The following is a 13,341-nucleotide window of genomic DNA, read 5'->3' on the forward strand; positions in this document are numbered from 1 at the left end:
AAATCAAAACAGCGAATTTCGCCGAAAGGTGAGGAGTTTGCATGCCTGATAAGGGAACACTTTAAACACATCAGATCTTGATGAACAAATTATTCAAATTGAAAATCTTTACTGATGTACACTGTAATCATCAAAATCATCAACCCATTAAGGGCTAGATTCAAAATCACACCAAAAATCAAAGTAAAAAAATGAAATCACAGGTTGATCAAACGTGTGAATTTTATCATTGCAACTCATAATGTGACTCAGTAGTGTGTATGGCCCCAGCATGCCTGTATGCACTCCCAAAAATGTCTGGGCATGCTCCTGATGAGTCGGCGGATGTTGTCCTGGGGGACCTCCTCCTAGACCTGGATCAGGGCATCAGTGAGCTCCTGGGTGGTCTGTGGCAGTACTTGGCAGCGTCGGGTGCACGGATACATAACGTTCCATCAATGCTCATTGGATTAAGGTCAGGGAAAAGAGAGGGCCAGTCAACGGCATCAATGCCTTCATCAGCCAGGAACTGCCTACACAATCTGGCCACATGAGGCCGGACATTGTCCTGCACCAAGAGGAACCCAGGGCCCACTGCACCAGCCTAAGGTCTGACAATTGCTGTGAGAATTTTATCTCAGTAACTAACAGGAGTCAGGATACCGTTGGCTATGACATGGAAGTCTGTGCAACCCTCCAAGGATATGCCTCCCCAGACCATCAATGACCCACCACCAAACCAGTCATGCTGGATGATGTTGCAGGCAGCACAACGTTCACCACGGCGTCTTCAGACTCTTTCACAGCTGCTCAGTGTGAACCTGCTCTCATCTGTGGAGAGAACGGGGTGCCAATGGCAGACACATGCCAATTCTGGTGTTCTCTAGCAAATGCCAAATCGAGCTGCATGGTGTTGGGCAGTGCGCACAGGTCCCACTAGAGGATGTTGGGCCCTCATGCCAGCCTCATGGAGTCTGTTTCTGACAGTTTGGTCAGAAACATGCACACCAGTAACCTGCCAGAAGTCATTTTGTAGGGCTCTAGCAGTGCTCCTCAGGTTGCTCCTTGCGCAAATGAGCCGATGCCGGACCTCCTGCTGGGTTGATGCCCTTCTATGGCCCTGTCCATCTCTCCACCGTAACAGCTGGTCTCCTGATATCTCCTCCAGCTCTAAACTAATACTGCAACATTTCTATCATGTTTTTTTTTTCTGAAATAAAATGTGGCCAGCCAAGAGTGGATGTGAACTTGTGACAGGAAAAATATCACGTATGCTTTAATGGAGCTAACTTAATTTTGTTTACATCCAGAACTTACATTGGGTCTCCAACTTAGGACATCGTATAGTTTAATCTTCTGCTACTTAACACATCCCTCTAGCCCTCGGACCTGGTGAAATATTAACCTAAGTCTGTCACATCATATGGCCAACTATAAAGATGCAATCTGCCTGTTACCAGCAGCACAACACTTTGCGATGGTTAGCTTGTTACCTGTGACGATATATGCTAAGTTTAACGTCTCTTTCACATTAGCAAGTGACCAACCTGTCTATATATATATGTGTGTATATATTAGGCCGGGACTCGATTAAAAAAATTAATCTAATTAATTAGAGGCTTTGTAATTAATTAATCGAAAATAATCGCATTTTTAACCGCATATAAATATTTGACCTGAGAACAGTGAGAAGCACTTTTTTTCATATGGGTTTTAGTATACCATTGAATAATGACTGAATACATAAGCTTAAGCAACAAAACATTGTTTGTTTTTTTTTCAAGGTGGTACTTAACCAAGACCAACAGACTAGGGATGCAAATTATCGATTAATTCATTAATCGTTAGTTGATGGACCTTATCGATCGATTAATGATTAACTGATAAAATGCGATTTTCCTGAGAAACTAAATTTAAGGGGAAAATTTAAGCTGAACATTCCTTATACAGGACTCTACACTAGTTTGTTAGTTTATTTTTAGAGCACAGCATAATGAAAAATGTTTAAGTAACACGTTATTTGGTAAATGGTCTTTCCTGCCACTACACTATGATGATTACTGTATTTAACTACTTAAATCACAGTAGCATAAACTGACTTGTTGAACCTGAAGGGACAGGTCAGGACGGTCTGAAGACAGAGAGCTCTGAGGTTGAAGTCTTACGCACCGTGAGACAGTGACAGGTCTGTAGGCTACCTACGTCTTGACCACATGTCAGCTGTTCAGCTGCAGCAGAGGAAACGCCGCTGTTCTCAGCTCCACTGCAACGAGCGCTTTTTAAACAGTGCAGCGCAGATCCGGTGTGCTTATCAAAGCTTGGTCGCAGTACTGAAGCACCGGGTCGGTTTGAGCTGCGTTCAGGCTACATTAAAACTTTATAGATCCATGGGCAGTGATCAGTGTCGGCGGCTTTTTAACTCGTTAAATAACTGTGCTCCAGTATAATCGGTACGCCTGAAACTCATCCAGTGAGAAACGTTCCGCGGTGCAAAAATAAGTGCGATTAAAATGCGTTAATTTTTTTAACGCATTAATTTTTTTAACTCGTTAATTTTTGTGTAATTAATTAATATTAACTAACGCGTTAAAGTCCCGGCCCTAGTATATATATATATATATATATATATATGCAGTCCTCAAAATTATTCATAGCCCTGTTAATTGTTGTGATCTTTTATTTTTGTGATGAAATGACTGCATTTTTTCAAGTTTGTTTATGAGTTATATGTGACCAACAAGTGAAAGAATGACAACAATACACCAATTCAAGAAATTCTTCATTTCAGGGGTATTTTATTCATGGATATCCAAAAAATGCCATGTTCAAAATTATTCATACCCTAGTCCAATGTCTTTCTTTAATAGTCAATCGCATAGCCTTTGTTTTTTATGACTGCATCGAGACGATTCTTGTGTGTGCCCACAAGCTTCCTGCATGTCTCCTGTGAGATGTTTGCCCACTCTTCCTTTGCGAAAGCCTCAAGCTGGGTCAGGTTGGTCGGTTTCCTAGCCTTCACTCTGGTCTTCAAGTGATGCCACAAGTTTTCGATGGGATTCAGGTCAGGACTCTGACTTGGCCATTCTAGGACGTTGACATCATTGTCCTTGAACCCATTTCTTCACCACCTTTGCGGTATGTTTAGGATCATTGTCTTGCTGGTATGTCCAGTTGTGGCCAAGCTGGAGTTTCTCAGCAGATTCCTTCACATTTTCATCAAGGATCCTGATGTAACCTCCTTTCTCATGATTCCTTGGACCTTGACAAGGTTCCCTGTGCCACTGGAAGAGAAGCATCCCCATAACATTATGCTTCCACCACCGTACTTGACTGTGGGCACAGTGTTCTTCGGTTTGTATGCCTCTCCTTTCTTCCTCCAGACATATTCAGCATCCATATGGCCAAATAACTCCAACTTGGTCTCATCAGACCACAGGATAGTTGACCAAAAGCTGGGATCTTGCTTCAAATGACCTCTTGCCAGGCCAGGCGAGCCTCCAGATGTTTCTTCCTGAGCAGCAGTGTCTTCCGAGGCCTACGTCCATGGAGACCTCCTCTGTGCAAGACTCGCTCAATGGTGGACCGTGACACCTTTGTCCCTGCCTGGTCAAGCATTTCCATTAGGGCCTTCGTTGTGGTCTGGGGGTTGTTGTTGACCTCTCGGCAGATTTTCCTGGCAAGTTGGGGGACACCTTACGCTTCCTGCCACGCCCACTGAGGTTTTTAACAGTATTGAACCTCTTGTGCTTGTTGATTATGCTCTGGACTGTTGCCACAGGGACATCATACTGCTTCGAAATGGTCTTGTAACCCTTTCCTTCACTGTGGGCACGCACAAGATGTTGACGTAGGTCCTCACTGAGCTCCTTCTTCTTGACCATGATGACCAGAAAGTAAGAATGACCAGAACACTTATCCTCTATTTATACTCTTCTGGGAAGATGCTATTTTTTTTTTTAATCAGTGTTTAACATTTGTTCAACAATGTTAATGGTATTTATTCCATTGTAACATCTTAAAATAACCACAGGACAAAGATTAACACATTTGGGACATTTTGTTGAGGTATTGTCGCGGGTATGAATAATTTTGAACATGGCATTTTTTGGGAATCCATGAATAAAATACCCCTGAAATAAAGATTTTCTTGAATTGTGTATTGATGTCATTATTTCACTTATTGGTCACATATAATTCATAAACAAACTTGAAAAAATGCAGTCATTTCATCACAAAAATAAAAGGTCACAACAATTTGCAAGGGTATGAATAATTTTGAGGACTGTACATACATATATCCCCCCATTTTTCATGAGCTGAACTCAAAGATCTAAAACAACATCTAAATACACAAAAAAACATTTCTCTGAAATATTGTTCGCAAATCTGTCTAAATCTGTGTTAGTGAGCACTTCTCCTTTGCCGAGATAATCCATCCCACCTCACAGGTGTGGCATATCAAGATGCTGATTAGACAGCATGATTATTGCACAGGTGTGCCTTAGGCTGGCCACAATAAAAGGCCACTCTAAAATGTTCAGTTTTATCACACAGCACAATGCCACAGATGTCGCAAGTTTTGAGGGAGCGTGCAAATGTTGCACTGCGTGAGGCAAATGGTGGTCACACCAGATACTGACTGGTTTTCTGACCCCCCCAGACCCCCCCAATAAAGCAAAACTGCACATTTCAGAGTGACCTTTTATTGTGGCCAGCCTAAGGCACACCTGTGCAATAATCATGCTGTCTAATCAGCATCTTGATATGCCACACCTGTGAGGTGGGATGGATAATCTCAGCAAAGGAGAAGTGCTCACTAATACAGATTTAGACAGATTTGCGAACAATATTTGAGAGAAATGGTCTTTTGTGTATATAGAAAATGTTTTAGATCTTTGAGTTCAGCTGATGAAAAATGGGAGCAAAAACAAAAGTGTTGCGTTTATATTTTTGTTCAGTGTACATACATATATATATATATAAATGAGCTTATATGACAAAATCGTGTCTATTTACATCACTGAGTGTTAACATAAAGTGCAATATGAATTAAAACTGCAAGCAGTGATGAACCGGCCCTCGCCCCCCCACGTACGTTGGGCTGTGGCACCGTCAGAGGCCTGTGCGCCCAGATGTGTGCTTGGCCGTTGCCTGTGGAAATGTCCTACCAACAGTAAATGGGATACATGTCACATAAAACACAACAGTGACATCTTCAGTGACTTCCTGTAGGTAGCGCTATAGATATGACACAGTATTGGTGCAGAGACGTATTCAGGGCGAGCCCCTCTACATGTGTGAGCAATTTGATGCAGATGGGCAATTGTATGTTGAAGTTATAAGGACTTCCTGCGTGATGGCGAAGGTTAAATAATGTATGAGGCTTAGTAATGGGTTCCTACAGAATGGGAAAAGCCATAAGGGGTCACCGCACTGCCACGCCCACCAGGTATATCGGAGGCGAAAGCTTTTCACAAGGTGTCATCATCAAGGTCTGAGGATGATATGTAGTGAGTGTGAAGTCTGTGGCGTTAAATCTGTAGGACAAGTTACATAAAGTATGAGGCAAAAACATGAAAAAAAATGAATAGGAAAACCCATAAGGGGGCGGTAGGGGGCGCTACTGAGCTATTGTGCTGCGCATGAGGGCAGTTGTGGTATCGAATTAACGAACTCATTTGTAAGGAGCCACGGGCCAAATTTGGTGAGTCTGCGAACATCCTAAAGTCCCGAAAAATGCGTCGGAAAAATGAAATTCGCTGCACGCCGTTAAAGATGGCCGACTTCCTGTTGCGGGAAAAATTCTGAAAAAAATAATTCCAGCCTGAAACCTTGAGACCCATGAGTCCTGCGAATTTCAAGACGATCCGAGAAAAAGTTTGCGGGGACAAAACGACGTATGGTGGCGCTATGGAGTCCCCTGGCCACACCCACCCCCAACCATTTTGAATTATCAAATTTTTCACCACATGTGATGTATGTTCCAAGTTTGGTGAGTTTTGGGGTATGTTAAAGCCACCAAAAATGCGATCTTGTGTAAGGAATAAAAATAATAATAATAATAATTAAAACTGCAAGCAGTGATGAACGGGCCCTCGCCCCCCGACGTACGTTTGGCTGTGGCGCCGTCGGAGGCCTGTGCGCCCAGATGTGTGCTTGCCCGTTGCCTGTGGAAAAGTCCTACCTAAATGGGATTCGTGTCACACAAAACACAACAGTGACATCTTCAGTGACTTCCTGTGTCCAGTGGGTGGCGCTATGGATATGACGCAGTATTGATGCAGAGACGTATTCAGGGTGAGCCCCTCTACATGTGTGAGCAATTTGATGCAGATGGGAAATTGTATGTTGAAGTTATCAGGACTTCCTGCTTGATGGCGAAGGATTGAATTTGAAGGAAAATGGCGGACTTCCTGTTGGACTGAGGGCATGTGTTCAAGAGGGATTTTTGTGCGTACCTGGTCATGATACATATGCGTACTGATTTTCGTTAATATGTGTGCATGTAGGAGGCGGGGCTTCAAGTTTGAAATATTCCAGGGGGCGCTATGGAGCCATTTGTTCACTTATCACAGTATTAATGCAAAGACCTATTCAGGGACAACCTGTCTACAATTGTGACCAATTTGGTGTAGATGGGAAATTGTATGTTGAAGTTATAAGGACTTCCTGCGCGATGGCGAAGGATCGAAATTGACCGCACCGCCACGCCCACCAAGCGCAACACAGGCTGTTGAAGGTCTGAGGATGCTACTGAGGGAATGTGAAGTCTGTGGTGTTAAATCTGTAGGATGAGTTAGTTAAAGTACAAGGCATAGACATATTGGGTCAGTACAGAATGGGAAAAGCCATAACTGGGTCATCGAAATTAATCACACCGCCACACCCACCAGGAATAACGTAGACGAAAGCTTTTGACAACTTTTCATCATCCAGGTATGAGGATGCTTCTAAGTGAATGTGAAGTCTGTGGTCTTAAATCTGTAGGACGAGTTAGTTAATGTACGACGCTTAGAAATGGATTTCCTACAGAATGGGAAAAGCCATAAGGGGGTCATTGAAATAAACCGTATCACCACGCCCACCAGGAATGACGTAGGCAAAAGCTTAGCACAACTTTTCATCATCAAGGTATGAGGATGCTACTGAGCGAATGTGAAGTCTGTGCCGTTAAATCTGTAGGAGGAGTTAGTTAAAGTACGAGGCGTAGAAATGGGTTCCTACAGAATGGGAACAGCCATAAGGGGTCATTGCACTGCCACGCCCACCAGGTATATCGGAGGCGAAAGCTTTGCACAAGGTGTCATCATCAAGGTCTGAAGATGATATGTAGTGAGTGTGAAGTCTGTGGTGTTAAATATGTAGGACAAGTTACATAAAGTATGAGGCGAAAACATGACAAAAAATGAATGGGAAAAGCCATAAGGGGGGCGGTAGGGGGCGTTACTGAGCTATCGTGGTGCGCATGAGGGCAGTTGTGGTATCGAATTAACGAACTCATTTGTAAGGAGCCACGGGCCAAATTTGGTGAGTCTGCGAACATCCTAAAGTCCCGAAAAATGCGTCGGAAAAATGAAAATTGCCGCACGCCATTCAAGATGGCCGACTTCCTGTTGCGGGAAAAATTCAGAAAAAAATAATTCCAGCCTAAATCCTTGAGACCCATGACTCCTGTAAATTTCAAGACAATCTGAGAAAAAGTTTGCGGGGACAAAACAACGTTAGGTGGCGCTATGGAGTCCCCTGGCCACACCCACCCCAAATCATTTTGAATTATCAAATTTTTCACCACATGTGATGTATGTTCCAAGTTTGGTGAGTTTTGGGGTATGCTCAGGCCGCCAAAAATGCGATCTCGGGGATGGAAGAATAATAATGAATTCCGCCTACAGATACAATAGGTCCTCGCACGAGATTCGTGCTCGGGCCCTAATAATCCTTACAGATACAATAGGTCCTCGCACGAGATTCCTGCTCAGGCCCTAATAAAGAATATTACGATTGCATTGCTCACAAGGCACACACTTAAATTCAAGTTAGCTATATTCAAGCTTTTTCAGGACTTTTTGTAAACTTTCTGTTTTAAACACATTTTTTTTTGTTTATTAAAATAAAAAAACACACTTAGTACAGTACATTCCAGAAAAGTGGAAACCTAACATTGCAAAATAGTTAGAATAATATCCTTGGCATAAAATAAACAGTCCAACAGTTAAACATAAAGTGTCCTTTATACCATAAATGGTTTTGAAAAACAACACAGAAACAAAAATTATCCATCAACTGATGATCATCTTGTCGAGTGTGGATTGGCGACACTGCCTGCTCGAACTAGGAGCGTTGTCTGTGCTAGCTGCAACATGTTTGGCATTGAGGTGGTAGCGGAGGCTGGAAGTGCTCCGGTGATAGGCAAATTCTTTCTTGCACAATTTGCACACAACTGTGCTTTTATCCAGGTTTCCACCTGGTAGTTTTTTAAAACTAAAATTTCCGCCCACCGAACCCAGCAACGACTTCTCATCGGTTTCCATTTCTCGTGTTGTGTCCTGTGCATCAGTATTATGGGTTTGCCGGGAACTCGTGCAACGACCAACGTTCCGCGCTGTTTGGAGTGCCAAATAAATTGCAATTAAATGTGTTATTTTTTTGTTGCGTTATTTCTTAATTAATGCGATAAAGTCACAGCCCTAATATATATATATATATATATATATTAGGGGTGTGCAGAGCAGCCGATATTTGTATCTGTATTTGTTGAGGGGGGAAAAGTATTTGTATTCGAGTAAAATTCAAAATAGGCGTAAAAATATATAATTTTTGTAGTTACACTTCTAATTTTCGTTATAGTGTAAGTATTCTTTAATTATCCATTATAATAATTATGGATATGCAATATTGGTTGATGTTTTTCCATAAATCCAGCAATGAACATGTAACAAGGAATGTCATTGAAAAGAAAATAACATAACAGCCATTACCTCATCCATGGTTAAACCAACAACTAATAAAATATCATTGTGAACATTATGAACCCCACCACCACCCGTCCTTGTTGGAGGACATTGAACAGACAGAATAAAAACAAATAATACTTAAAAGAACTGTTCTTTCTAATACACAGAATTCCAAGAACTAAACTTGATCTGTAAATAATATGACATAGTAGCCTATAGCTAACAGTCATTTTGCTTCTGGCCTCTACCTGGTCTTTTTACTAAACTTAACCAACTCCTTTCTTCATTGCCTAAAACCCAACCAAAGCACCGAGAATTTTTTTTTTTTTCTCCCCCGGTATGCTGTCAGCTAACAAACTTAGAGGAGCCCATCAGGTCAATACAATCCTCCATTCGTGGCAATGGGTAGGAATCTGCCTTAGTGACCTTATTAACCTTACGGTAGTCATTACAGAACCGTGGGGACCCATTTGACTTGCCTACCAGCAAACTAGCTGATGCCCAACTGGAGGACGATGGTACCGCGATCTGATTGTCCAACATATACTTTACCTCCGTCTCCAAGACTCTGCGCTTGTCTGCTGAACAGCGATAAACCGTTGTTTAATTGGAGGACTGTCTCCTACATCAATATCATGCTCAATGATATTTGTTCGTATTGGAGTATCACCAGACAACATTTGAAACCTCCTGATCAACTGTATCAGCTCAGTTCTCTGTGATGCAGTCAAATGACTCAACAAACCATCCACCATCGGAGATAATGCCTCCGAATTTCTGAGCCTACCACACATCATTGGATCACTAGGCACATCAACATCCATCTCACTGTCCAACCTCGCCTCTGGGACATCAAGATCTGAAAGCATCAACCATTAATGCAGGGCCGATATTCACTTCCTGGGCAACTGAGTCACTGACCACAGGACAATTACGAGGATAGCATGACTTTAACAAATTGACATGACACAGTTGAGATGACCTTCTACGATTTGGAGTAGATCAGGTAGTTCTGATCTGAGACCTGCTTCTCAATGGAGTATGGGCCAGCAAACTTTGCCTGAAAGGGTGAGAGCTGAAGTGGCAAAAGAGCTAGCACCTGATCCCCTGGACTAAATTGACGCTGCTCAGCCTGAAGGCGGCGAAACCCATTGACATAGTACACTAAGTTTTTAGGGGGATCACTCTCAACTAAACCATCACACAGGATGGCCAAAGGACCACGCACAGAATGACCAAAAACTAAATCATTGGGACTAAACCCCCAGTCCTTCCCCATTTCCATACCATAGGCACGTAGCATTGACTTCAATGTTTGATGAAAGCGCTCCATCCCCCTGGCTCTGCGCATGGTATGCTGATGCACGGTTATGCTTCACCCCCAGCTGCTGCAGGATCTGCTTGAACATATGGGAAGTGAAGTTAGAACCCTGATCGCTCTGAATCACATGTGGAATTCCAAACGTAGAAATGAACTGAGTTAGAGCCCTTCCTACTGACTTCACTGAGATCATCCGCAAGGGAAACACTGGATATCAGGATATCTTGTAGTTTGGCACATCACAGTCAACATATAAGCACAACCAGACTTAGATGGAGGCAAAGGCCCTACACAATCAATGATCAAATGCTCAAGTGGCTGGCTCAGTGCTGGAATGGGATTGAGAGAAGCTGGCTTAATCACCTGGTTGGGTTTGCCGGTGAGCTGGCAAATGTGGCATGGTTTTACATTTTTCAAACAAGGCCAAAAGTAGTAACGCAGAACCCGGTCATAGGTTTTCTTTATGCCCAAATGTCCACAATCATCATGTGCAGTCTGCAACGCCACATCACGAAAGCTACAACCTGAAAAATTGCCTCCCCCACGAAGTCACCATCACGGGGCAGCCACTTACGCACTAGCAAGTCCTACTGAACAAAGTAACCCTGGGCTAAGTCTCTGACTTTGTTGACAGGCAGTGCCTCATCCCACAATGCAGACAGGGAAGAATCTGCTCTTTGACTCTTGACCCAGTCCTGTCTTGCAACAGTTGAAGAGAGATCAGGCAATGGAACAACATCAGACATCAGAAAGCACCTCGGCTGTACTACACCCTGTCCTAGGCAGGTCAGGAGCAGAAGCTTTACGGCTTTGAGCACATGTGACAGCACAGGCTGGAAAAATCCCTGGCAATGTCAGACCGCTCTCCTTCAGCCCCACAGACACTAATGGCTTGGGAACAACCACAGGTGGCGGCAGAACCTTGGCCCGCACACGACTTCCAGCCAGATCATTACCCAAAACCATAGAGACAACCTCAAGTGGCAACTCCGGACGCACACCAACAGGATCAACACCCTTGACCAGCTCACAATCCAGAATCAAAAAATGACGTGGTACAGGAATCGAGCCCAACTCCATCCCCTTCATGAGTATGAAGTCACCTGTTTCTGTCTCAGGCGAAAAAGGCAACACTGTGTCTAGAATAAATGAGCGTTTTGCAGCTGTGTCAGGCAACACCCTGATCATAACATGTTCATCACTACCAACCAGTGAAACAACAGCATCAGCAAAAAAATGGCTCAAAACCAGAATCTTCATCTGGGACTGCACAAATGGGTACCTTATTGGACACTTCACTTGAGCTAACGCTAGGATCATCACAAACAGGCTTCTCTGAAACTGTGGAACAAAGTTCATGCTGGAGCATGCGATGGCGAACCGTGCTTAACTTTTGGCTTTAAAAGTGGACACTGATCTTTCCAATGACCCTCCCCACGGCAGTAATTACACACTCTGGTGATCTCATGTCACTCTGTTAATACAGGCTTGCGCAAAAGACTGGACTTCGCAAACTTTGCGCCACTGCGGGAGTTGACATGGCTGTTATCTCCAATTTTCCACTGTCCCCCAGGGCTTGCCTCTACAAAATTGCACTTATGTGTCAAGACAAAGTCATCAGCCAGCTCAGCTGCTTTCAGTGCAGTGGAGGGCTTCTACGTATACGTTGAGGGACGGCATTTTTAAACTGCTCCAATATAATAAGCTCACAAAGACCCATAAAAGAATCAACTTCAGCAGCAGAGCACCTGAGAGCATTTGTTTGTTTATCAGCCTTCACCCAATTTCTGAACTTTTGGCGATAAACTTCAGGGACCAACTCATACACCCTTAACACAGCTGCTTTCACTGCTTCATAATCCAAGTCATCCTCACCACACACAGCTGAATATGCCTCCTGGGCTCTCCAAGTGAGGACGCACTGAAGCATAAGAACTCTGTCAGAATCAGGCCAATTTTTTTATTCTGCAACACGTTCAAAAAGGGTGAAAAAAAGTATCAGGGTCACGTTCATTAAACTTTGGCACTAACTGTAAGCTAGCAGCGATATCAAAACTACGCGATGCTGAACCGACAGAGGTAACATCCTGCGTACCAGACCCCCCAGGAGCAAGCTTGCCCTCTCTGATTAACTGTAACTTTGAATGTTCTAACTCCAATTTCATCTTCTCAGTGTTCTGCCGCACTTTCTCTAACTCAAGTTTCTCTTCCCTGTCCAGAAGTCTATGCATCTTCTCCTGCTCAAATTGCAAAGCTAACAGCTCTTTCTGCTGTTCAAAGGTCAAACCAAATGCCTGGAAAACTACCAGTGCAGACACTGATGTTGGCTCCATCCCAAGCTCACTTTTTTGCAACATATCGTGTTCAAACAAAGACAACAAGAGCTTTTCTAATCTCCTCTTTACGACTTTTTCCTGCAACCACAATGTCATAATGGTCAGCTTTCTCCACTGATCCTTTTTACAGCAATTCGAAAATGCTACTGTGGGCGTCTCAAAAAACTGACAAGGAAGCCATCTCAAATACCAATTTAGAAAGTAACACATTAACTGCCAGACATACTTTGACAATTGCAGGCCTTTGACAGAGAATTTCCCCCTGACTGCCTACTTCAAGTTAGCTAAAGCTCAACCCTAGACTTCATGTGATACTTGTGGTAGGTATTTACGCATGGCATTGACTAATAACCACAATTATATACAGGCAATGACTGTAGCCCAACAGCCAGGTAGAGCAACCATTAAATGGTGATTCCCCTGTAGCTGTGGACTGCTCTCGCCACTTTCTAACGACCCTACAACAGGAAAAAAAAAAACCTGACACAATCCCTATAGGAACCCTAACCCTACCACCTAATGGAGAAATATCTGTCCAAAAGTGCATCAAAACAGTAACAACTACTTTCTGAATGGTACAAAACAAACTGGCAACAACCAGAAACCAAGGCCTCTAGAGACCAAATGGTATATCTCCCAAAGAGAAACCAGAGCAAAATACCCAAGACTAACACAGCCCTGTCGACAAAGCACAGCCAAAACCAGCATGCAACTGGAACAAAACAAGCTTTTAAACAATATAACCTAAATG

At 43.3% G+C, this 13,341-nt stretch overlaps 1 protein-coding gene across 7 annotated transcripts in view; it reads right to left on the reverse strand.

The window, feature by feature from the left end:
* The window catches only part of csnk1db (casein kinase 1, delta b), a 195,697-nt gene that overhangs the window by 109,687 nt on the left and 72,669 nt on the right, over positions 1–13,341 (reverse strand). Inside the window, exon 2 of one of the 7 annotated variants that reach the window (XM_084342577.1) lies at positions 10,221–10,330. The exons of the other annotated variants lie outside the window; for them this stretch is intronic. Coding sequence (XP_084198703.1) covers positions 10,221–10,284 — 64 coding nt within the window. The 5' untranslated portion in view covers positions 10,285–10,330. The remainder of the gene's footprint in view (positions 1–10,220; positions 10,331–13,341) is intronic. 7 annotated transcript variants of the gene reach the window in all.

Source organism: Pagrus pagrus (assembly GCF_965226575.1).
Source record: "Pagrus pagrus genome assembly, chromosome: 21".
In the NCBI taxonomy this organism is placed as follows: domain Eukaryota; kingdom Metazoa; phylum Chordata; class Actinopteri; order Spariformes; family Sparidae; genus Pagrus; species Pagrus pagrus.